Source organism: Mus caroli, unplaced genomic scaffold (genome assembly GCF_978045245.1).
Source record: "Mus caroli unplaced genomic scaffold, Mus_caroli_1 scaffold_2, whole genome shotgun sequence".
Classification (NCBI taxonomy): Eukaryota; Metazoa; Chordata; class Mammalia; order Rodentia; family Muridae; genus Mus; species Mus caroli.
Window position 1 is genome coordinate 155,513,909 of NW_028227257.1, and position 25,371 is coordinate 155,539,279.

Below are 25,371 nucleotides of genomic sequence, written 5' to 3' on the forward strand. Positions count from 1 at the left end.
GCCTCCAGAGTGCTGGGATTAAAGGCGTGCGTCACCACTGCCCCGCTTCTTTTCTTTTTAATACTTATTTTATGTATATGAGTACACTGTAGGTGTCTTCAGACATTCCAGAGAGGCATCAGATCCCATTACAGATTGTGGTTGCTGGGATTTGAACTCAGGACCTCTTGAAGAGCAGTCAGAGCTCTTAAGCACTGAGCCATCTCTCTAGTCTGGGCATTTTCTTCATTAATGATTGATAGAGGAGGGCATGCCCAGCCCACCGTGGGTGGGGTTGCTCCTGAGCAAGCTCTTAGATTGTATGAGAAAGCAGGCTGGAAGGAAGCCAGGAAGCAGGGTTTCTCCATGGCTTCTGCTTCAGTTCCTGCCTTGAGTTCCCTCAGTGATGAAGAGAAAGAGGAAACACTTTTCCTTCCCTGGGGGATTTCTGGTTGTGGTGTTTCTCACAGCAATAGAAAGCAAACTAGGACACCTAGCTTTTCTTCCCCTCTTAACACTGCATGGTATGTCCCTCGTTTAGTCCCAACAGATCTTTCACCAGGTTGAAAACTTCAGAAAGTGACTCCTTCCTAGTCCCGGCTGCAGACCGGGCCATCTCCAATGGCCGTAGATTTGGTGGGCACTGGGTAACTGCTCAGCCGGTTTGCTGTAGGCTGGTCTGTTGATGGTTATCTTGTGACAAAATAAGGCTAGGGGCAATAGTGCCAGCCGGCTCTGTAGGCCTGCAGGCCGCATACGGGGTTGCGCTAACTGGCCCCCAGCCTGCAGCCTGCAGCTGCTCGCGTAGCAAAAGCTTCTGGCCCATGGCCACCCAGATGTGTCTGTTCCTTCCAGGCTGCTCAGCTCTTCAGCCTGCTCAGCCTGAGCTGGGGATGGTGGTGCCCTCATGGCTCCTATGTCCTACAGCTTTTTAAAAAGCTATGTAGGAAATGCCTCAGGCTCCAGGGTGATAGCACTGTCTGTGTTGTTTCCAGAGGGAGGTCCTTGCATGTGATGGTGGGGAACAGTGGGGACAGGGCGCAAACAGCTTGGGGGTAATGTAGTTGCTAGTTCTGAGCTGCTACTTATTTCTGATGGGTAAGCTCAAGAAAAGTTGTGCCAACAGCCATAGGATGGGTGTGGTGACACACACCTTTTGTCCCAGTGCTGGGAAGGAAGATTTCTGAGTTCAAGGCCAGCCTGATCTACAGATTAATTTCCAGGACAACCAGGGCTCTATAGAGAAACCCTGTCTTGAAAAAACAAAAACAGGGTATTCCAAACCATGAGCGCATGCAGAGGGAGTGGGGTACACACTGTTCTTTTCTTGCAACTGTTGTGGAGGTTTCAAAATTAAGATGGTGGGGTTACACCTTAGGATTGTCACAAATTCAGAAGCTTAGAGCCCTTCATCCAAATCCATGTCCTGTCTTTACGGCAGGAACTAAGTGCACTTCACTGGGTCCCAGGAGCCCAGGCTCTTAAGTCTCTGCTGGAATTCACAATCCTGTTGTATGTGTACAGGCAAGAGAACAACTTCAGGAGCCATTCTCCGGTGCCTGCCACACTTCTTGTTGTTTTTATGGTTATTGTAGCTTGTACCTAGAACCTCAGGCATGCTAGGCAAGTGCTCCACCAAAGTGCTCCACCACTGAGCTGTGCTCCCAAGCCCCTTCCTACTTTTGTCTCATTATGTAGCTCTGGCTGGCCTAAGCTTGTTATGTAGACCAGGCTGGCCTTGAACTCATAGAGACCAACCTGCCTCTGCCACTGCCTCCAGAGTGCTAGGGTTAAAAGTGTGTACCACTGTGCCAGTTTACTTCTAGAGGTAGGATATTCATCAAGTGGTCCAGGACAGCATTGACTTGTTTGGTAAACCAGTTCTGCTTCAGCGCCCCAATAGCTGGGACTTCAGGCCTGTGCCAAAAGCCTAGTATTTTAGGTTTGTTTCTTATGATTTATTCTTAATTTGTGTGTGTGTGTGTGCCTGAGGAGGCCAGAAGAGGACACAGGATCCTTTAGAACTAGAGTTACAGGTGGTTGTGTGACCTGAGAACTAAAATTCAGATCCTCTGGATGATCAGGAAGTGCCAACTGCTGAGCCATCTCTCCAAACTCCTAAATTAATTTTTATTTGTGTGTATGTGTGCATATGTCTGTGAATATATACCACATATCTATGTGTGGGTGTAGGATCTGTGGAAAGCAGAAGGTGTCAGATCCCTGGGAGCTGTAATTACAGGCAGTTATGAACTACCCAGCATGGGTGCTGGAGACTAAATTCTGATTCTCCACAAGACTATCAAGTGTTCTTTCCCAAGAGCCCTCATTCCCACTTCTTAACATGCCCACCCTCGCTTTCCTGTTTTGCTTCTCAGGCCAGAGAAACCTCAGCTCACTGCTGGGGCACCAGTTCTGGTCCCAGCCTCTGGGACCTGTAATAGGCCACACAGTTTCTATAGCCTATAGGAACATAGCACCTTTCACTCCTGACTACCACCCTCCTTTCCTCTTCCTTCACTCTTGCATATGGTGCCAGCCAGCCCTCTATTCTCCTACCTTCTGTGTCCCTAACCCCTAAGCACTCGAAAAGTCTGAGGTGTTCCCAAACAAGACAGACATGTGTGTGAAAGCATCCTGTTTCCCTAACTCACGGCTGGCAGACACAGAGCCCATGTCTAGTTAAGCTCAGAGCTCCCAGGTTCCATTTCTCCTGAGCCCTATGCTTCCTGGGCCCTACTTCCCGCTGGATCTTGTTTTCCTAAGTTCCATGCTTTAGGGCCTTTCTCTACTTCACCACCAGGCAGGGCTAGTATGAGATATGAACTTCATCTCACTAGAGACCCACCAGCATGGGCCCATCACCTTTAGGAAGTTCTTCTTATGCACCCAGACTCCAGTGCCAACCTGGAGGTCTCCTCCCAGGACCCTCCTCCACCTTTCAGGAAGTAGAGACAGCCCAGCACAAACAGACTCACTGTGGGTACTAGGCCTAGTGGGGGAGGCTGAGATGAGGCACGCAGCGCCTGAGAGATAACAGCAGTGTGAACTGCACCACCCTACCCTCCCATAAGCCCACTCAGGACCCACCCACAGAACCAGGGTCTGGGCTGCGTGGGCAGGTAAGGGGAAGGACGATGGATCTCCCCGTGTGGAGCACCCCGCCCTTCACATCTGGTTCAGTCAGACCGGGCGGGCGGCTGTACCCTAGCCCAGTGGGCCTGCCTTCACAACTCCCTCCACCACAGGCACAGGCTCCCACAGGTAGGTGCTTTTTGCTTATTTATTGAAAACAAACATCTGTGTGCTATATACAAAGTCCTGCTCCCATGTGGGTGGCAGGAAGGGCCAAGCTGGACGGGAGAGCAAAGGCAGATTGAGGGGGTAGGGAGGGAGCAGTGGCCCCTCACCTAGCCAGCAAGCCCAGCTTCTCCGTTCCTGTCATTCCACCAGGGCTGAGGCAGCCACATTCACGGCTTCCCATGGTAGCCTAACTTTTGTACCACAGCCAAGTGAGGGAGGCTCTTAAAGCAAAATAAGTAGGCAAACTGCCCCATCCCCAACTGCAGTCAAGGGTGTCCATGGAAAGACAGCTGTGCAAGATGCTGGCCTGGGTAGACTTGCGGCCGCTGCAGAGAAGGGTCACAGGATACTTGGGGCAGCCCATGTCACCCTGGGAAGGTGGATGGTGCTGGGCAGGGTAAGGGGCTGGGCCAGGACCCAAGGCTTTAAGGCAAAGCAGGGTGAGGGTATGTGCAGCCCAGGGCCAGGCCAGCCTTTGGCACAATTCGGGGAGGATGGCAGTTGGGAGGAGGGCAGGAGCCCTTTGGTCCTGAACCTGCCTTTCCAGGGCCTGGCATGTGTGACTAGGGGCTACGGCCACCGCCTGACATCTGCCCCACACAGCTGCATCCCTGATGTGGCTCTTGATGGTCAGCAGAGCGTATCAGTGTTGAAGGAGAGCTGGGCCTGGTGAAGAGCAGACAAAATGGGCTTGGGAAGGCATCTTCAGCACCCAAATGGGAGCTGAGGATATTCACGCTCTACCTGACTTCTAGCTGGGCACTGGCACTCCCCTGAGCATCCTCCCCCTACTAAGTACTCTATGGTGTCTGTTCCTCTTGGCCAGTTTGGTAGTCACTCCCCCTAGTCTTTGGTTTCTTGTAATCCTCACCACTGCATTCAGTTTTTGCCCATTCCAGCTTCCCCATATCCACTCAAGGCCTCAACATGCAGACGACCCTCTCTGCTCCACGGCCAAGCAGCAGAGAGAAGGCAGAGCTACAGCTATTTCTCTCACTTAGGTCCTTCAGTGTGAGCCTGGGGCAGCCTGAGCCGCAGAACCGCCGGGAGGGTGCTGACCACTCACCCGCTCTTCCTCGAAGCTGATGAGGCCCTCATCCTCTGTGTCCAGGTCCTCAGGCTCATCAGCCACCAATGCCCGGAGCTCTGTGGGTGCGGGGCGGGGCCTCAGCAGGCTGAGTAGTCCAAGGGGGGACGGCAAGGTCGAGGGCTCAGCCTCTTGCTGCTCCACATTATCACTCTGCTTCTTCGCAAAGTTCACAAACACCTGGGGACAGGTGGGCGGGGCCCGCCGGTGAGTGGTGCAGGCAAATCCAAGAGGGCACACCCCCAACTCCACGCAGCACACTCACGTTATCCAGGGTGGTCTGGCTGACCGAGTAATCCTCGATGCCCAGCACACCCACCACCTGCTCCATCTTGCTGAACACCTGAGCCAGCGAGATGTGCTCTGACTTGAGCTGATACTGCACCTTTGTATGGTGTCTTTCCTGGAGGAGATCGGGGAACCATGGAGGTCAGGGGCTGCCCGGGCGGGACATGCTCTCGCCCTTACCCCATGTAACCACACCTACCTTGAGCATGGCCTCTGGGAAGTTCCTGTTGAAGAACCGCACCACGTCCTTCACGTTCTGGCTGCTTTTGGTCCTCACAGTAATCATGTAGCCATCCCCAAACCTGGTGGGACACAGGTGTGGCCGGGAGCCCCGCGTGGTGTGGTCCGACAGCCCTCCCACCTCCTGCACCCCCTGCTCGGCTCACCTGTTCTTAAGGTGCTGGATGCTGCCCAGGCAGCGCAGCCGCCCGTTCACCATGATGGCCAAGCGTGTGCACAGTGCCTCACACTCCTCCATGCTGTGGACAGACAGCTCAGGCTGGCACCAGAGGGGCTGCCAGAGGCCCACGGAGGGGTGGGGGAGGGGCACACCTGTGTGACGTCAGCACCACCGAACGTCCCGTCTTGATGAGATCCAGAATGAGGTTCCACAGGAAGCGCCTGGCCTTAGGGTCCATGCCAGTGGTGGGCTCGTCCTAGGGCAGGGGTCAGTTCAGTCAGAGACACAGCCCACCTGTACTGGCTAGTTTTGTGTCAACTTGACACAGCTGGCGTTATCACAGAGAAAGGAGCTTCAGTTGAGGAAATGCCTCCATGAGCTCCAACTGTAAGGCATTTTTCTCAATTAGTGATCAAGGGGGAAAGACCCCTTGTGGGTGGTGCCATCTCTGGGCTGGTAGTCTTGGGTTCTATAAGAGAGCAGGTTGAGCAAGCCAGGGGAGGCAAGCCAGTAAAGAACATCCCTCCATGGCCTCTGCATCAGCTCCTGCTTTCTGACCTGCTTGAGTTCCAGTCCTGACTTCCTTGGTGATGAACAGCAGTATGGAAGTGTAAGCTGAATAAACCCTTTCCTCCCCAACTTGCTTCTTGGTCATGATGTTTGTGCAGGAATAGAAACCCTGACTAAGACACCACCCAACCTGGTTTTGCCGTCCTTGGCTGACCAGGAATCCTACCCCTAAGACTTACTAGAAAGATGAAGGCAGGGTACCCAATGAGGGCAATGGCTGTGGAAAGCTTCCGTTTGTTGCCTCCACTGTAGGTGCCAGCTGGCTTGTCTGCATACTTTGTCAGTTCCAGCTTCTCCAGGGCCCACTTCACTACCTGGCAGGGCCGAGCGAGGAGGTGTGGGCTTCATCTTACAGAACTCCCACCAGCACGTGCACACTGGGGCACCTCCAGCTACTTCCCCGTCGTCCTCACCTGTGCCTCATCCTTCCAGGGGATGCCACGCAGCCGCGTGTACAGCTGCAGGTGTTCACGAGCTGTGAGCTCATCAAACAGGGCGTCAAACTGCGGGCAGTAGCCAAGGCTCTGCTGTACCTGGAGCAGGTCCTTGAGTACACTGGGGACAGAGGGTGATCAATACCCAGGACAGTATGCTCACCCCACACCTGCCCTCCTGGACCCTGAGGTCATGGTCAGCACACTCCTAAATCCACACACACACACCCTTGCACCTGAGGGGGGGGTCTCCCACCCACTCACCCCCAACCCCAGCATCCAATGCTTCCCTGTGTGTATCCAGGGTATAGGAACCCCACCTGTGTCCATTGACAAAGGCCTCTCCCCCTGTTGTGCTCTCATCTCCAGTCAGCATCTTGAAGGTGCTGGTCTTCCCTGCACCATTGACACCAAGGAGCCCAAAGCACTCTCCAGGGCGCACACCCAGGCAAAGGCGGTCCACTGCCAGGATCCGGCCAATCTTCCGAGACTTGTACACCTGACCAAAGAGCCTTCCCTCTCAGCAAAGGGTGGGGACTCCTGCCTGGCTTGACTTCACCCCACTGCTGGGACCCACTCCCTGCCCCACTCCCCACCTACTTTCCCATAGCTCAGAGCCCACCTTGGTCAGGTTCTCGATCTTGACCATGTCATTGTCGGCATCGCCACGGAGCACTCTCTGTCGCTCACTAGCCACATCCACATCGTCTTCCACAGGTTTAGTAGACACAGGCAGGCGTCTAGGGCAGTAAAGTTGTCAGGGCTTGGCCAAGCCACACACCCGGACCCCCCCACCAAGGGTCCCCAGCATCACCCAACACACTCCACTCACTGTGGCTGCCGTAGGAAGTTATACTGGCACATGATGGTGAGGAAGAATCCCACGAAGCCCTCGACTGTCATGGCCACCAGTCCACGTGTGACAATGTCCCACTCGAACGGGGACTTCATCTTGTCAAACTGGCCTGTGGAACTGCTGGTTCAGGGTTCTGAGAGCCTTAAGGATCCCCGTTGTTCTTGGAACTTAAGAGTCAAGGACTAGGCACACCACTCTGTGGCCCCCTGAAGGCCCGCACTGTCCACCCAGAGCCAGACTCACCAATCTTGGCATAGTATTCATTGATGTACTCATTGTAGGCCATCTCCATGAGTCCGTGGCCCAGGTTGTAGTTGGGGAAGATGAGGAAGCAGCTTTTCAGGTAACTGTTGACAACCTTCAGATCCTGGGGGCAGCCATAGCTCAGCATTGCTGCCCCAAGCCATGCCCTGCTGTGCCCATTCACCCCACCTTCAGATCCTGGGGGCAGCCATAGCTCAGCATTGCTGCCCCAAGCCACGCCCTGCTGCCCATTCACCCCCACCTTTACCTTGTCATGCTCAAAAAGCTGCAGAAGGAAGGTAGCCACCGTGGCCGTGATGCCGATGAAGAGGTTGATAACGATGAGGAACACGTAGGCTGAGCTAGGGACCTCAAACCAGAAGGAGGCTGGGTACATGATGGGTGTGATGGACCACCTGTGGACAAACAGTGGTGGTCACAGGGCACCCCCAGCCACACCCACACCCATACGCGCTCCACATCCCTCCCCAGCTTACCCGTAGAGCAGGAACAAGGAGAGCACCGCGGGGAAGTTGGTGGGTGACGTGTAGGCAGGTAAGTCAAAGACAAAGAGGATGATCACGCAGCAGGTGGCTGGGACCAGGTAATTGAGCTGCAAAGGTGAAGGTAGAAGATGAGACCCGGGCATGGGGATGGGAGTCAGGGACAGGGAGGGACCATGCGGGGGCACACCATGTCCCACACGTAGTTGGCCAGCCAGTAGATGACAGGGTTGCAGCCGCTGACGAACTGCAGGTGTTTGGCCTTGGTGGATTTCTCTGCCACAAGGAAGACCACAAAGCTGGCTGGCACGAAGGACATGGCCACAATGATGAAGATGGCGATGACCACATCTGTGCCCTGCAGTCTAGAAAGGGACAGCACTCAGTTCCAGGAGGTGTCAGGACGCGGTGGTCCTGCCCCTCCTCAACTTGGTCTGCCTCACTCACAGGTAATCCAGGGAGAGGCTAGCACTGGTCTTGTTCATGGGGTGGTTGGTGACGGTGATGCCTGCACACGGGAAAGGGGTAGCTTTAGGCCCATGCAACCATTCCAGCTCAGCTGCACCCCTGCCCGTCCTTCAACCCTGATTCTCCTTACCATAGGCTGCTGGATTGCCCTTGCTTTTGGGTAGGTTTGCACGCAGAATGGCATTGTTGAGGCTGTTGAGGTAGGTGGGCATGCTGTGGTAGCCCTTGTTATTGTAGAGCACCTGGGGAGGGGCAAGTACCTCAGAGAGGCTCAGAGCCATGAGTTATTAAGCTTAGGACCAGGTGCCCAAAACCCCAGGGCAGCCGCCTACCTGAGCCACCCTCCGCACTGCAATCTTCCGCACCATAGGAGGGACCCGGGCACCAAAGGATGCTGGGATAGACTTCTGAACATTACCAAAGGTGATGGCTCCATATCTGTACAAGACAGGTGGGAGGGTCACTGAGGCTCGGCAGCCATCTGCCAGGCACCCCTTGTTCACAGCCACTTCAGGCCAACTTACCGGTGTAGTCGGAAACGGTCAGAGGTGAAGAGCAGGTACTCAGAAACATTGTGGCCGGTGATGTCAGTCAGGATGTCACCTGTGACCACTCTCATCTGGGGTGGGTGTCCACCCACACTGCTGGGGCATGAGAACCCCGTGCCCTGTGCAGAGCAGGTACAGCGGACTGGCTCATGCACTAGGCGTGGCAGAGAAGGTGCCGACGTCCACGTCTCTGTGGGCACAGTGCAGCATAATGAGATGGGTCACTCATGCCTGTGCCCCCAGGAGCCTTCCCTGAGGTGGTACCTGGCCCAGCAGTAGGTGGCAGGGACATGTTCCAGGCTTGCAGTGAATCCTCATCTGGGGACACGGGTGAGTCGGAAGGGGCAGGTGAGGGTGGAGGTGGCACGAAGTTGGACAGTGGCAGCCCCTGTGTGAAGGACTCCAGGCACATACTGTCGAAGAACCGTGCCGCCAGCAGGCGGGACTCTCCACTGCTTAAGTTCAGCATGGGCCCCAGGGAGCCGTTGGCAGGAGACTTGAGCACACAAGTGGCACCCACACCAGAGGGCAGCCGGAATGTGCTCACCAGCTGCTGGGGGCTGGCATCAGGTGACAGCCGTAATCTGAGGACATGACAGTGAGTTAGGGGCCATAAGTCTCGACTCTTGCCCTGCCCTGTGCTACAGCCCCACCAGCCCACGGCCTCACCGGTACTCCTGGCGTTCCTCATTGGCATAGGGGATAAAGTTGCCACGGGGCTGGGTGTAGTTGTGGTACTGAGAGGGTGACAGGACCAGTGGAGGTAGGTCACCTGGTGGGTGAATACGGAGACCTGAGCAGACTGCAGTTACCCAGACCCAACATAGAGAGGGCCGAGCTTGTGGGGTATGACTCCTCAGGGGACAGATCCTCTCATGAGCCCCTGAGTAAGGTTTAGAGTGTGAGGAGAGGAGTAGAGGACTGTTCTACAGGGGGCTGGGAGGAAAATGAAGCCAAGACCCGGGGGCAAGACAGTAGCCTCGCCCCATACCACATAGGCCAGGCAGCCTTACCAATCTCAGGGACGGACAATGCCACAGTCATGGCCACACAGACAAAGAAGGCAGGCAGCAGAATCTGAGAGCAGAGAGCTTTGGAGTTCCGACGAGCGCAGTGGAAGCGCTTCACCAGGAGCCCATGGAACTGCCGCATCTTCAGCCACCAGCCCTCGAGTTTGCGGCTGCCCTGGCCCACCTGAGCCAGGGCCTCCATTTCTGCCTCTGTGCAGAGAGGCAGAGGTGAATAGCCAGTCCCACGCCACCCTTCTGGACCCTCCCCAGTTCCCCCATTAGCTTCCACCTTGTAAGCTGACATTGTCTGGGTCTTGCAAGCTGTCAAAGAGGGGACGGTAGTCACCGTAGCCGTCAGAGTAGCCGGTGCCCTCCTCCCCACGGGCAGAGCCCACAGAGGATGCAGACTGCAGCGATGCCTGGGACTGTGCCAGCTCTGAGCACCGAGCCAGGTTGCCAGCTTGACCCCCCACAGCTGTCAGGCCCTCTGCCCCAGGCAGCACATCCTTCCGGGACTCCTTCACATCTGCAAACAACAGAGGCAGTGAGGGAGGGAAGGCTTGGGCCAAGGCTCTCTTCTCCAGGACATCTTAGTGCCTCAGTCCCTAGTGTCCACCCATAACCCCAGGCCCTGCCTTGATCCCAGCCTCTAATTCGCATACCTATTCACAGGTAGGCAGAGCTACCATACCATCCACCATGAGCCTAGCCTGACCCCACTTCCAGAGACTACAGAAAAGCAATGTCCCCAGGGCCTTCTATGGGTAGCTGGACTGACCGCCAGCCTTGGGGACTCTTACCAGCCTCGCTGTTCTCCAGTGACTGGTCTTCTTCAGATACCTTGAGGAACACCTCCTCCAGAGTTGTATCCATCAGCCCAAAACTGCTCAGATGGAGTGCATCCAGGCTGTGTTCCAGTTGCTGCAAAGAGATCGGGTAAGGCAGCGCCACGGAACGCAGGCAGCGACATGTCCTTCTCTCCAGGCCCCTCGTATCCCTAGCCACCAGAGCCAGCCCCACACACCTGAAAGAGACGCTCAAAGGCCCCCTTCTTGACGGCCTCGCTGGGCAGGATGTAGGAGAGCTCGGTGCTCGTGTCTGAGACCAGCAGGGAGGAAGCCACATGCTTGCGGATGAACTGGGACACTTGCGGCTCCGAACAGCTGCTCAGCCGAGAACAACCTGAGGGGCTGGAAGCCAGCCCTGGCTCTGGGACGGAAGGGGGAGCAGAAGGAGATTCGTGAGAGGCTGAGGAAGAAGGGCCCTTAGTGAGCAAGCAAGTGGAGATGAGGCTTAGCGGTGTCCCAAGTCCCCATGAAGTGAGGGTAGGGCTGCACCTCTCCTAGGTAAGGAATCATGGGGCACGGAGGACCAGAGGCTGGGTCAAGTCGTCTCAGCACAGACCTTGGGAGGTGCCAGGTTCTGCAGGCTGCTTGACCAATGTGAGGCGGTACCCATCGCCATAGGCTCCCTTGAGGAAGAGGGGAGAGCCACAGCATTTGAGCTTCCCATGGGAGATGATGGCAATGCGATCCCCCAGCAGGTCGGCCTCATCCATGTGATGGGTAGACAGGAGGATAGTGCGGCCTGGGGTAGGCCAAACACCAAGGTAAGTGAACAGACACCACCGAGACACCACCCCCGCCACGGCCAGCCCGCCAGCCTGCTCACCGGGCTTGTACTTCAGAATGAGGTCCCAGATGGCACGGCGAGCATAGGGGTCCACGCCAGCCGTGGGCTCGTCTAAGATAATGGCTCTAGAGCCACCCACAAAGGCAATGGCTACTGAAAGCTTGCGCTTCATGCCTCCAGACAGTGTCTGTACCAGTGAGTGCCGCTTGTTAGAGAGTTCCAGGTCCTCAATCATCCTGTGGGCCCCAAAGGTGGGGGATGGGAGGGAGCAGATCAAGGATGGAAGGCTGACAGGGGAGAGCCCTCATCTCCCCATGTCCTCACCCCTCTCCCTGAATTCCACATGAGCATCCACAGCACCTCCCTCTGCTCATGCCCTTGTGGCACGTAAACCCATGCCAGGAAGTTTGGTGGGTAGAGCCGGTTGAGACCCGGGAGAGTAGGTGAGCAGTCACCTGAGATTTAGGCAACTCCCTGCTCTCTGCCAGACTCCTGACTTGGAACACCTGCCATGCTTCTCACATAAAAGAAATGTGTCCTATGATCACATAGTAGGCCCAAAACAGAGCTCTCCACACTAATGAGACATCTAGAGGCCCAGAGGGCTTAGCCAATAGACTTCCCTTCCCAGACATTCCCCCCTGCAAAAGGTATGTAATCTCGGGTCAGACCCTGAGAGAGGGCTTATGCATCCATTTTCCAGCTAATAAAGGATAAGGTTAAACGTGGGCTGTTTCTCTCATCAAGACCCACCCTGAGGAACCTGGGGAAGGCCTTTGTCTACAGACCCACAGCACAATTCTCTCATGAAAGGCCCATCTGTGCTTTCAGCCTGCCTCTGGCAAGCTAAGGGCAATTACTGCTGGGACAAGTCGGAGCTCTTCCCTCCACCTGCCCCCAACCCTGGAGCTAGATGCTGTCCCCAGCCAGTAGGCCCCTGACTCTACTCTCGGCCCTTCTACAACTCTCAGCAGCCGTCCAAGAGTCTGAGAATCCCATGCCTCCCCGCCCCCTGCTTCATCACAGTCCAGGGACCTCTGAACCAGCGCAGGCTCCCCCATATCTCAGACTGTGCTTATCCCTGCATTGTGGGATAAGTGCAGTCAAACTGCCTGTGCCCAGCAGTGGGGCAGATTCGGATCCACATGCCCGCCCGCCAGCCCACCCGCCCGTCCGTCTGCCCTGTCAGTCCCTCACTGTGCTCACTTGTCCGTCTCTTTGCGGATCTCCTCCTGTGCCATGCTTTTGAGGCGTGAGTAGAACCAGAGGTGCTCCTCCACCGTGAGCCGGTCAAAGAGCACATTGTGCTGTGGGCACATGCCCAGGTTCTTGCGGATCTCATCCATCTCGGTGCGGATGTCATGCCCATAGATAGTGGCTGAGCCCGACGTGGGTGGGAACAGTCCAGTCAGGATTGACCTGGAGTGGGGTAAGCAGGGTCACAATCCACCACATCCTCCTGTTAGCTAATCCCTCCTCGCAGTCCCTAGACACTCACATGGTCGTGGTCTTGCCGGCCCCGTTGTGGCCTAGGAAAGAGACCACCTGATTCTCATACAGATTGAGGCTCAGTTTGTTTAAGGCCAGCTTCTTGTCATTCTTATAGACCTTGGTGAGCTTGTCCACACAGACGACCAAGGGCAGGTGGGTGGGCTCTTCCTCCATACCACGGGTCTCCTCTGTACCAGGGCAGAGTCAGCAGGCTGGGGGCAGCACCAAGGCCACCCCAGACCCCCAAACCCAGCACCCATCCCAGTCAACATTCTGACCCTCGCCTCACCAAAGTGCCGGCTCTCCATGGCACAGGCCTGGTCCTCCTCCATAACGCTGAGGCGCGGTGTGTGTGCCCATGGCCAGCTCCACTCCCAGGCCTCTGTCCGCCCACTGCCCAGCCAATAGGACTTCTGTAGCGGGAAGTACCAGGGCCGGGGCAGCCCATACATACCTGGGGGTCGAGGAGGGGAGAGCTGACAGGGGGGCCTGGAGGTGACGACTATCCACCAGGTGGGCCAAATACCACCCAGAGGAAGGCAGAAGCCCAGTGACCTTGTCCCACACTGGTCCCTCCACAGATGGGCCTGTACCTGGGTGCACAGCCTCAATGTACCAAGTGAGCACGCCGTAGACCACTGTGTCCACCATAAGCATGGTGACAGCAAGGAGCAGATTGAAGTCATCTCCTTCCACTGGGGACTGGCTGAACGTGTGCCACTGGATGCCCACTCCTGCCACTTCATACAGTGCAAAGTACTTGGAACCCAGTCCAAAGGCTGTTGTGGACATCAGGGACTGAAGAAAGATGGGTGTCAGTAGATGGGATGGAGATGCGCACCCTATCCTGGCCCCACCCGGCCACAAACCTCACCGCAATGCACTTCTCGAAGGCAGTGATCTTATCATGGGCTACCTCCTCGCGGATCGCTACATACATGTAGGGAACGTAGCTCAGGAAGTAGATGATACCGCCACAGGCTGAGGCCAACTTAGCCTTGGAGTACAGCACAGACACCAGGAAGCTGCAGTGGAAGGACCGCGTAGCCATTAGCCCCAAGACCCTTCACTCTTGGCCTGCAGCCCACTTGGGCTGCCCCTGTGGGGCCCAAAGGAGCCCTAAGAGAGAGTCTGCCTATTTTTAACCATTTCCCCACTCCCTGCAGTACTCACCAAAACATGATAGTGGCCACAGCATAGACGGCAAGGAAGAGCCAGATAATGAGCACATGGCTGTGCATGAGCACCTGGCCATACTTGAGGATGGCGGTCAGAGCTGTCACGGAGATAGACAGCTGCACAAAGCCCGTGATGAACCAGGCCACCCAGTGCACGGCGTTGTTCAGGCCCATCGTCTTCATCACCTGTGGGGCGGGCGGGTGGGGCAGAGACGAGAGGAAAGGACTGCACTGCCGCCCCTCCCCTCCCACGCCGGCTGCCCCTCCCCTAGGGGGCGCCTGCAGCCACCCAGACCCACCTCCTTGAGCCTGTGCTCTTTCTCTGCCACAATATGCTGGATGGTCATGGCCACAGAGTAGACCCAGGAGATCACCATGCACAATGGCATCATGTGTTCAATGACAAACAGGAAGCTGAGGGGAGACAGGTGTGAGGTGGGGCTCGAGCCTGAGACCCACCCCCAAACCTCTGCAGGCTGGCACTCACTCGTCACGGGTGTAGCAGGGGTATGGGAACATCTGCACGTAGTTGCCAGGTTCGACCACGTCATGCCCCACAAATGTGTTGATGATGGCGCGCTCCATCATGTCTGTGGGTTGGAGGTGGTGTCAGGGCGAGGCCGGGCCCCCTCAAATCCCATCTGGGCTCAGAACCTCACCCTGGATCCAGACGAAGCCGTAGAGGAAGTAGAAGCGACCGCCGGTGTTGGGCCCTGGACGCCAATAAGCACGGCGGATCTCGTTGGTTTTCTCCGTGAAGCTTGAATTCTGGCGAATCTTGTAATGTACATGTGGAGGGAGAGAGCCATCCTTCCGCGTCTGGAAGATCACGCCTGGAACAGGAGGCTGATGAAGTGTACGGCCAGAGGATGTACACAGAAGGCGTGGGACACAGTGAGGTGAGCGCTCCAGGAGTGGAAATGGGACTGAAGGACAGGGCATGAGGCGGAGCTAGCATGCCGAGTGTGGGAGCGAACTGAAGCAGGCTTGGGAGAAGGTAGAAATGGGACAAGGTCTAGGCCAAGGAACTGGAAGAGAATGGGACACAGTAGGGATAGGGTGGGATTGAGCTGGTGAGAGCGTAGGTCTGTAGGAGACAAAGGACCTTGTGGGAGGAGGGAGAGGAACTCACTGGCAAACACTGTGACATTGTCCTGGTAGGCCTGATTGAGAGTGTAGTTCACGATGCTCTCCTCATCAGGAAACCCCTTGAAGATGTCCACACTCACCTGCAAAGCGGCTAATGTTGGAGCTGGCCCTGAAAATGACTCAGGGAGGAAGGGCCATGGGGCTCTCCCAGCCCACCTTGGACATGAACTGGATCCAGCCACAGGCTGCGTTGTCTATTGTGTCAAGCTGTTGCAGGAGGGCTGTGCCATTAGGCAGTGAGAAGTTCTGGCGCAGAGCAGGTGGCAGCTCCTCCAGGGACAGGTTCATTGCTTCAGGGTGTAGCTGAAGATCAGCTACATACTAGGGTAGAGGGTTGAGTTGAGGGTGTGGCTCGGACCGTCGTAAGCAGAATCACCGACCACAGGTGCCCACCCACCTTGTACCCACAGCACCTGCTGTAACCACTGCAGATGCTGCTGCAGCCTGCCTTGCTCCAAGAAGCTTCGGATCTCTGTGGAGATGTTGAGCCAGACCTGGGCGTAGTGTGTAATGTTGCCCACAAAGGCAAAGGTCTCATTTGCCTGCAGAGAATGAAAGCTTGGTGCAAAGGGCTTGAGAAAAGATCCAAGACAGTCTGAGAGTCCTCCACTTCCTCACATGCCCAAGGGACCAACCCAACTACTGTCCCTACTCATGCCAAACTTCTACCCAGGTCTCTGTATAATTTCCTGCAGTAGCCACGTGGGCTGTGAGTCCATCCCAGCTGTGAGCCATGCATTTCCCAGCTCCTTCCTCATAGCCTTCCTCATGCCCCTAGAGTGCCTGATGTCTGGCCATGATATCTCCCAAAGAAACTTCCAAGGTCTAGGCCTTGCCATACCCACTTCTAGCCCTGGCTTATACTACTCTAACAAATTCTCTCCCCAGGCTCCAACAGTCCTTGTACCCTGTTCATTTGATGCTACTGGTGTGGGGGAGGGGAGGGTGTCTCTGAACATAACCACCCTGGCCCAGTCAGCATGGTGAGGGGTGAGGGACACTCTAGCCAGACCAGCCAGCCTTTCCAATTCATCTCCACAGAAACTCTCAGGAGTTCCCAACAGAAAAGCTGCCAAGTGCCACTGTACCTCTAACCCTAAAGCTCCCCTCGGCAGGCACACCAGTCTCTAGACCTCATGAAGTCAAGCTTATCTCTTAGCAGTCCTGCATAGAGTCCTGGGCTTCCAAAGCCCTCACGCAGGCTCCTGCTGGGGAGACAGGCACAACTCATGACCCAAATGTGCCAGACCCACACACCTTGAGGATAACGCGGTCAGCTTCAGAGCCCGCTGGTGCGTACAGGATTTTGGGGTTGCTGGTCATGAGGTGCACAAGAAGGCCCAAGTTCCGTTGTTCCTTGCTTGTAAAGCCCAGGGAGCTCATGTTGCCGCTCCGAAGCGCTTCAGGCTCGATGGTGCTGGCAGAGACAAAGCACCAGAACAGGGCAGAGATGTCAGGATGGCTCAAAGTGAGCCCTGGGGCAGGGCTTAGGAACAGAATATCAGGCTAAGGTGGGGGCACGGAGTAGACTTAAATGTCAAAGCAGATAGCAGATAGGACCTTCAGAACAGAGTCTATGCAAAGAGCCAAGTGATGGGCTCAACTCCCCATGACCCTCTGCCTCTACCCCTTCCTCTATCCCTTCGCTGCGGACCTACCGGTTGTTGCCACACAAGATGGGTTGCAAGCCAGCCCAGAGCTGCACAAAGGCTGAGCACTGCCCTTGCAGAGTGTCAGGAGAGGCTGGGGTGACAGGTGACTGGGTGCCCTCCTCAACAGTGGTGTTGGAACCTGGATTTGCACCTATCCCGGTGCTGTTGGCCAGGCCATTCAGGCTGCTGGCTTGAGGTGCAGAGGCCTGGCCAGCACAGGCACCTTGAGGCAGCAGCAGGGCAAGGGCTGATAGGACATCCACATCCTGCAGAACTTTCTGGGCATCCAGCAGGTCCCCTAAGAGTGCTGGCAGGCTCTGTGGGGATGGTGCCTGTGGCTGGGGATCTGAGCCGTTGGGGACATTGAAGCCCAGCTGAGGGGAAGACCAGGCATGTGGAAAATGCAGGCTAGGAAACTTGGTTGGAGGTGACTCAGGGAAGTGACTAAGATCAGGACTGGGGCAGGGAGGGTATCAGCAGGGGACAGTACTTGAGTAAGATGAGGGGCGGTCCACAGTTTGGGAAGACCTGGCCAGGGTTAGAGGTACAACTTGGGCAGAGAGATGGGGAGGAAATGAAGCCTGAGATAGTGTAGACGGTACTGAATGCTCTGTTACCGCCAGCCCATGCATGGCCTGGGAGCAGGAGTCTCTCCCATCCTCGGGCTCCAACTACCCCAGCACCTCCTCCAGGCTGGTCAACAGGTTTGCTGGCCAACTGGCAGGCAGGGCCTCACCTGCTGAGCAATCTTGGCTGTGTCCAGCTGGTTCCTGAGCTCAGCGGCCAGATCACTGAAGCGCTGGGCACGAGCTGTAGCCTGCCCACTGCACACAGCATCCCGGTAGCCCTGAAGGTCTACCTGATGACCCTCAGGCATGGTAAGAATCCGGCCCAGTTCCCCAGAGCCTGGAGCACATGTGAGCTGTTCCAAAAGGGCAGGAGCCAGCAGCAGCTCCTGGGGGCAAGGCATGGGGAACTGGTAAAGTTGACATACCAAGAAAGGGGTAAGGCCCTACCTGAGGGAGCACAAGAGCTTGCTGTGACCATTCACTGTGCTGGCTCTATGCTGGGGAGCACCTGAATCACTGCCAGCCCCCACTTCCCCATGCACACCACCGATCCCCAGAAGGTATGTATAGCTGAGGAAGCGCCTTTCCTTCCATCCCTCTCCTAGGGCTAAGCCCCCTCACCTCCATTTGGAGCAGAGGATTGCTACCCAGGCGGCTCCAGGGCTCCTGCTTCCTAAGGAAACCCAACTTTCCATCCAGGTCAGGCAAAGGACCAAAAAGCAAGCGATAGACCTGCATTGGGAGAGGTCTGGCTCAGCAGCGGCTCCAGAGTCCTGAGGGGAGCTCAGGTACACTTGCAGTGCCCTTCCCCACCGTGACCAGGGGTGATGGAGGAAGCAGAGAGGCATGGCTACCATGGATACATGCCCTGCCTCACCTCGGAAGGGTCCACACGGGCAGCTAGGAGGGCTTGGGCCGTGCTGTTGGGCAGTGACAGGTTCTGCATCAGGAAACGCCAAAGCTCTCTCTGGTCCCTGGCCACCGAGTCCAGAGAGAAGGATGAAACTGGACAGGCAGGAGGATGGGACTGAGGGTCCAGCTCTAGCTAGGGCTAAAATGCCCCAGATAGGCTACGCACAGAGCTAACAGCACTGCACTGGACCTGCCTCAAGCACACAGGTAAGGGACAATGTGATGCGGACACAAGGTCCCAGAGTGATGAGGCAGGCTTCCAGTGACAGCAGCAATTAGGGCCTCTCCACCACAAGCCATCCCCATGCAGTCCACACCTGCAGGTCTGGCTGAGTGGCTCTCCCAGGTGCCAGGGCCTGAGCTGAGGGCCTCCAGACGTTGGCGCAGAGCCTCGAGCTCTGAGCCCAGGCTGGGTCGCACTGGGTCGAACAAGTTGCCCTCCTCTACTACACGGTTGAGGCGTTCCAGAAGCTGGGTGACCCTGGAACACCGTAAGACATCAGCTGTTGCTATGGGGTAGGGGTGAGGGTACCTGCCTCCCAAGGGGTGAGGTAGGGGTACTCACGTGGAGTTGGCATATTGCAGGAAGCCAAACTCATCACGCTGGCCATCAGGGCAAAGCGACTGCATGACGGGCAGGATGCCGGCTGATGTCAGCGGTGCTGCGGTGTAGAAAGCTAGTGGGAGCAAGAATGAGGGAGACGGGGCCAAGAGTCGTACAGAGACAGTCTTCCTGATATGCTTCAGGCAGACTAGGGTTGGAGCACAGAGCACATGGCCCCAAGCTGTGCTAAGGCAAATGACTCTGCAGGTCAGAGGTCAGAGGGCCACCTGCCATCCCCTCTCCTGTAACGCCCAACATATCACTCCTTAGCCTGTGCAGTGCACAAATGTCCCAACTATCTCCCCTTCCAACAGAGACCGAGGTAGCACAGGAGGCACCCCCTTGGCAGTGACCTCTGACCTCTCAGGCCAACTGGTTAGCAGAGTGAGTGCAACAGCCCTAAGGAGTCTGAAGGGAAAGTCGCTGGCCATCCCAGCCTCATCTCGGGCTAGCCCAGGCTCAGCCCAGGAACCCCACCCTTATAAAGCACGGCCAGGCAACCTCACAGATACCCTGCCAAGAAGTTACTCCAGTGGCTTGAGCAGGATATCAGCTATGGCCCAGGTGGCCTGGCCCTTCACTGATCACCACCACCCATATGACAGCCCACCACCCTGAGTCATAAGCCAGCCTTTCCTGACCACGGGCAGTGGCTTCGACAGGACCCAGCTGCTAGAAGGCTGTTAATGCAAGCAGTAGGGGTGCTTAAGCCGCAGCAGGAGGACCTGCCAGGCCATCCATGGCTGCCACCCGAGCCAGCAAGGAGGAGATGGCTGCTCACTTACAGACTGCATGCAGGCCGGGCCGAGGAGGACAAGAGACCATGCGGGGTGGGGGACAGGTCAAAACAGAACAGAGGAGACTGGTGAATGCCTGGCCCTCCAGAAACAGGCAACTCCATCATTCATGGGCACCATGGCCAGCCATGACCTCCGTGACCTAGCCATGTGTGGCTAGGATCACACAGGGAGCAGGCACTCGGGCCGTGGCCTCAGAGAGCCTCAGGAATGGGGACACACTCAGGCGGACTCATGCACAGAAAGGACGCTGTTCCCTCCCTGCCCACCCACGTGCCCGGGCTACGCCTACACCTCACCTTCCTTCACAGAGATGGTGGGCTTCTTCTGCCGCAGTCCCAACAGGATGAAGAAGAGGACAAGCGGGATGAAGATCTCAAAAGCCAGGACCCACTAGAAAGGGTGGGCCACATGAGGCCACATGCAGTCTGTCCACTGCCTGCCCTGGACTGTACATGACAAACATGTGCTGGCCTAGGCCCTCCTGATCTCCTCAAAGGACCAGCCTAGCCACAAGCACCCAGTGGCCATGAAGGGTCAGCACAGGTTTCTCAGGTCCCGCCAAGGTTGTAGTCCCTCCCAGTATACCAAGACGACGAATGCTATGTGGTACCACTAAATGGGGCCCCTAGGTTGCCTGTCAAAGCATGGACCACCTACCTACTCTATGAAGAGGTCAAAGGTCAGCCAGTTTGTGGTCAACTGTGACCCATTCATTGACCCAACCAATAGGACAAATGGGTACAATCTTGACCACATGTGGCTTCTGAGTGCCTTGAGCCCCTACAGCATCTCTCCTCTCCTCTGCCACAGCAGCCTTGTAACTCTGTGCTGGACTCAGAGAGGTGAGGCCTGGTATAAGCAAGGCCCAGCAGGTGACCAGGACACTGAGCCTCTGGCTAACATGGTCCTTGTGGCAAGAAGCCTTTTTTCCTGCCCTAACCTCTCAGGGCCAGGCTGCCAAGGGAGGCCAGACTCACCTCCCATACCATGTGGAGAAAAGGGGCTTTACCAATTCCTGCCCCCACCTCAGCTCAGGGAGGAGGTCCAGGAAATAGACCGGGAGCTCCTGCCTCTAAGATCCCAGAAAAGAGAGGCTCAGCCCCGCAGAAGCCGTCCTCCTCCATAGCTCTTCTGCCTCAGGTCTCCTTCACCCTCATCACCATCTGAAGCAGACTCTGAAGCCCCTCCCAGGAGTGTGGGTCCATGCCCAGCTTGTCCCTGGTTGTGCCCACTGTGCTGACAATAGCTCTCTGTGATCCAGAACACCCTGCTGTGTTGTCTATACCCTCACCCGCCTCAGCCTGTGCCAGCCTCCACCTCCTCTCCAGCCAGGACGGAGTCCAGGGCCAGCTGAGGAGGTGGTATGTACACCCGGGGCTGCAGGACACTGTGTCTCACGCATACAGAGTGGCAGGGGCTACAGCTCAAGAGACAGCCCTACCCACACTTACCCTACCACAGGCACATCTGCCCTGCCCTGGGCACCTCTGCCCGAGTAACTGCAGCACAGGCCAGGCTGGCTCCCCTATCACTATAGCAACGGCTGCGCATGAGCTGCTGGGAGAAAGAGTCCTAGCTGGGAGGCGGAGGGCAACAGAGGGGCATCTGGTTACAGGCTCATAGCACAGGTCCAGCGCTACCTGTCTTACCTAGGTGACCGCAAGTGACCTAGGGATTCTGTCCCTCAAGACAAGTCCCGTGCTTCCACACTGCCCCAATATCACCATGCTCACCCTGGGCCTGAGCAGCCTTGTGCTTGCTGTGATGGGGGATGGGGAGGGTAGCAGGTGATACCCACGTGTGATGTTAGCTTCCACCACAACTACTTAATACTGGTGATCCTCCTAAGGATGCCAGGGTGGACCTATGTCCCATGTACTACCCATGTCCCTACAACAGGGCAGGGTAGTACTTGAGCGAAGGAAGCAAGCAGGGTAGAAGTCCTGAAGTCCCCTCCAGATCACAAGCTTTGCATGGGCACACCCCTGACACCAGCAAAGACTGTCTTCCTGGAAGAAGACAGTCACTGCTGGTAGCTCAGCCATAGGTTATGGATCTCCTCTGTGGTCTAATTGGTCTCTGGGAATGTTGAAGCATGCAAATCCAGGAAAACCCAACAAATCCACATAACAGGCAGGGGTCAGCCCTAGGGAAAAGGCAACGGGCACCTCCAACTGACTGTCACACAGCTGGACTCTTCTCCCAACTTGCTGTGGCAGGAACTATGTTGTGGCCTCTATTCCCAAGCCCTGAGGGGTCTTCCTGATAAGCAACTTTGGGCTAGCTAGCACTAAGGCATGCCTACATACACTCTGTGTCCCTTCTCCCCAGGGACTCAAAAGCTATAGTCACAGGGCTGCCCCTTCAGACCCCACACCAGCCAATCCCAGACAACCAGAACAGAGAATGTACCCAGTCCTGGCAATCAGCCAGGGCCAGGTGCCCACAGGAATTCTGCCAGGCTGTGGTGATGACTGCTACCCACCCTGCCTACAGACCAGAGTTTCTTATTATGAATCTAAAGTACTGAAAGAACATAGGTGGAGTGTTGCTGCCCAAGGGGTCCCTGGGTATGAGCTGGTTAAGGCCCTTCTTTTAGGTCCTGCACTCTCTTGTCTCCATCCTGGAAAATCCCAAGGGCCCTCGGACACTCTTGCTGGCCCAGGACTCTCTGGATGCCCTTGCTCTTCCAGGGACTGGGATGAAAACCAACACTGCAAACGCCATCCGTGCCTGGCATCCTGTTCCTCACACAGGACTCATACCCCAACACTCTTTATATCCTGCCTGCCCTAGACAGGTACTGAGAAGCTCAGCACAACCCAGCCCCAAGAGAGGCCCAAGGCAGGAGAAATCAGAGGAGCAGCCTCAGGAGAAACTGGCCCCAAAGGACGAAGGGGTGCTGGGATTTAACAGGTTGAGTCCACACAACAAGGACATTCCCAGGGATGAGAAAGCAAGAGTAAGGGTTTTGGACATGCCAGGATGGGTTAGGAAAGGAGATGAAGGGAGGAGAAGGTGGTGGTGGTGGTGGTGGTGGTGATGATGGTGGTGGTAGTGGTGGAGGAAAAGGAGGAGGAGGAAGAGGAGGAGGGCGGTAGCAGCAGCGGCGAAGGCTGTTTGGTACCAGCTTCAGCCTAAGGTGCTTGCCCAAGGGCAGAGTACCAGTAAAGGGAATGAAAAGACAGGTTCCTATGGGGGCCCCAGACACGATGGGACCAGGGCTCTGAGTCCCTAAGCTGAATGGTGTGTCCCAGCAAGCGCTCTGGACCAGGAACCTGCACCTAGCTCCAGTTGAAGTCCAGGGACCACCTGCCCCCACCCCAGCCTGCCAGAAAGCGCTGCGGAGGGCGCCGGCCCGTGACTCAGCCGTGCGCTGCGAGTGTCAGCGGACCAGGGCACAGCCGAACCCACTGCCGGAGGCCCGAAAGCCCGCGGAATCGTCCGGCCCCGTACAGGGTCTCCGGTGGCGCCCTCCCGGGGTCTGCGCGCGCCTGGACACTGCACGTGCACGCGGGGAGCGCACCGGCAAATTGGGCGCGCGGCCTGCGAGCCCCTAAGGGCGGGCGCGGCTCGCTCACCGGGCTCCGGCGCTTCAACGTCACGTTCTTCCAGAGCAGCAGCTGCAGCTGGTGCAGGAAGCCCATGGCCGGGCCGCGCTCCGCCGCTTCAGCGCCGCGGCCCTGTCCTCTGCGCGCCCCGCCGGGCCCCGCTGCCGGCCGCGCCGCTCGGCATCGCCCGCGCGGGGGCGGGGCGCTCGAGCCTCCAGGACCTGCTGCTCGCAGGCTCCGCCCCGGCGGCCGCAGCTACCGAGACTCGTCGCGCCCGCGCCCGTCGCCCCCACTTAAAGGCGTCTCTGCGCCCGGGTAGCCGCCAGGGGGCGCCCGCGCCCGCCTGCACCTGCGCACAGCACTAGGCCTTGCTGCTCACTGGACCCATAATGCAGTGTTTCCAAGATCCCTCACAGCCCCCATCTAAACCAAGGTCCCGGCTCGCACCTTTCCGAGGTCCAGGGAGAACCCGGGTACCCTATGCTTCTCCCAGGAGATTCCAAATATGAGTCTCCAATTGAGAGATTTATGCAGAGGGGTACCCAAGGTGTTTACTGTCCTGTTTGGAAATTAGATTAGATTGACCCTCCTCACTTGTAGAAACAGGAAGCAGGGTCAGTCACTCATTTAGAGGAGAGACATTGGTCCGTTAGGAGAATCCCACCATGGCTTGAGGTGCAACAGCATGATGTGACTTAGATATTTTAAAGAGGAGCCTGATGAGAGGGACTGCGATAGTTCGACCACCTTCACAAAAGCATTCTGTGTTCCTCAGAGTCGAGCCACCTGCTGATGAAATGGCGTTTACCTAGATTATCAAAATTCAGAGCAACAGCAGATCATGGCAGATTTACCTTTAACCCAGTGCTCAGCTCGGGGAGGCAGAGATAAGCAGATCTTTATGAGTTCAAGTCCACACTGGTCTACATAGAGAGGCCATATCTCAATAAAATAAATAATAGAGAGCAACCACACACGTGTAATCCCAGCATCAAAAAGGCAGAGGCAGAAGGATGAGGAATTCAAGGTTATCCTTTGGTTATATAGAGAATTCAAAGCTAGCCTGGGCAACATGAGACCCTGTCCAATACACACACACACACACACACACACACACACACTATGCAGGTGGAGACAGCTGTTTTGAGGTCCAGGGTATCATCCAAACACATTTCTTACATAGTTTTAACTGAGTTTAGAACACGTAAGGTGCATTTGCCTGGGGTCACTGCAGTCCACCTGTGATTTCCATGCCGGTGAGGCAGATGCCCAGCGGGCAGGGCAGCAGAAATGCTTACCAGGTATAAAGAGCTAGACACACCACGGGAAGGGCTGAGGTATGAAGAGCTGGACACACCACGGGAAGGGCTGAGGTATGAAGAGCTGGACACACCACGGGAAGGGCTGAGTGTGCATAACTGGAAACTGCTAAAGGTCAGAGAGCCCTAATTCTGACCTGAGAAAGTTAGGTTTATATTCAAAATGGTGCTGAGATATCACAAGTGTGAAAATTTACCACAGTCATCCATTGTGGCTGCCAGATCAGGCCTCCCCGCTCTAGCCAGACTGCACAAAAGGGGCTGGGAAGCAGGGGTGGCTGCGAAGACAGGTTGTCCCTTATATAAGAGGTTTACTTGTTACCGCAACACCACCCACCTCCCCACCTACTCCGTATTCATGTAAGCCTAGGCATCTTTCTGCTCTTAGAGCCTGGCCTTTGGTGGGTCCTTAGAAGTGTTTGAATGTGGGCCTATTGATACTGTCACAGGACTATTTTCTCCATATGGCAGGCAGGGGGCAGCAGAGGGCCACTAGCTGTGGCCCTGAGGACTGTGTCTGAAGGCTGCTGGCCAGTTTGGGTTTCCCGCCTGTGAATAGGAGGGGGAGGCTGTGTGGTATTCAGCCTGGGACATGCAGTTTGCTCTTAAAGTGAATGCAAACCGTCGAGGGCTAAAACTTCCCGACACTTCCCAGCTCCTCTCCTGGGCTGGTGGGAGAGGACACGAGACTCCACCCAGCCCCAGGCTCAGGCTCCTTCTCTCCAGTTAGCCCATGAGGCTAGATTAGGGCAGGAAGCCATGGGTAGGCCTTTCCCACAAACCACAGGGGGAGGGCAGCTTCCTGCCTGTACTGCCACCCCATCC

The 25,371-nt window shown here is 56.4% G+C and overlaps 1 protein-coding gene across 1 annotated transcript; it reads right to left on the reverse strand.

The window, feature by feature from the left end:
• Nucleotides 1-3,244: 3,244 nt before the first annotated feature.
• On the reverse strand, nt 3,245-23,431 carry Abca2 (ATP binding cassette subfamily A member 2). The gene is made up of 48 exons (XM_021183865.3): nt 23,258-23,431; nt 19,973-20,066; nt 18,838-18,949; nt 18,590-18,753; nt 18,238-18,365; nt 17,982-18,092; nt 17,528-17,746; nt 16,798-17,165; nt 16,397-16,556; nt 15,553-15,681; nt 15,296-15,460; nt 15,123-15,219; nt 14,650-14,823; nt 14,478-14,580; nt 14,290-14,404; nt 13,986-14,176; nt 13,687-13,837; nt 13,406-13,610; nt 13,102-13,266; nt 12,820-13,000; nt 12,528-12,740; nt 11,361-11,557; nt 11,094-11,276; nt 10,714-10,898; nt 10,490-10,610; nt 9,979-10,215; nt 9,693-9,899; nt 9,349-9,451; nt 8,944-9,263; nt 8,656-8,869; nt 8,464-8,569; nt 8,262-8,373; nt 8,111-8,171; nt 7,854-8,028; nt 7,658-7,773; nt 7,429-7,576; nt 7,161-7,284; nt 6,894-7,026; nt 6,684-6,801; nt 6,382-6,560; nt 6,041-6,182; nt 5,807-5,941; nt 5,210-5,313; nt 5,044-5,136; nt 4,857-4,959; nt 4,635-4,772; nt 4,349-4,549; nt 3,245-3,948 (listed from the first exon to the last, which is right to left on the reverse strand). Exons 1-48 carry the CDS (start codon nt 23,321-23,323, stop codon nt 3,913-3,915), a joined length of 7,302 nt encoding a protein of 2,433 aa, XP_021039524.1. The 5' UTR covers nt 23,324-23,431; the 3' UTR covers nt 3,245-3,912.
• Nucleotides 23,432-25,371: the final 1,940 nt, after the last annotated feature.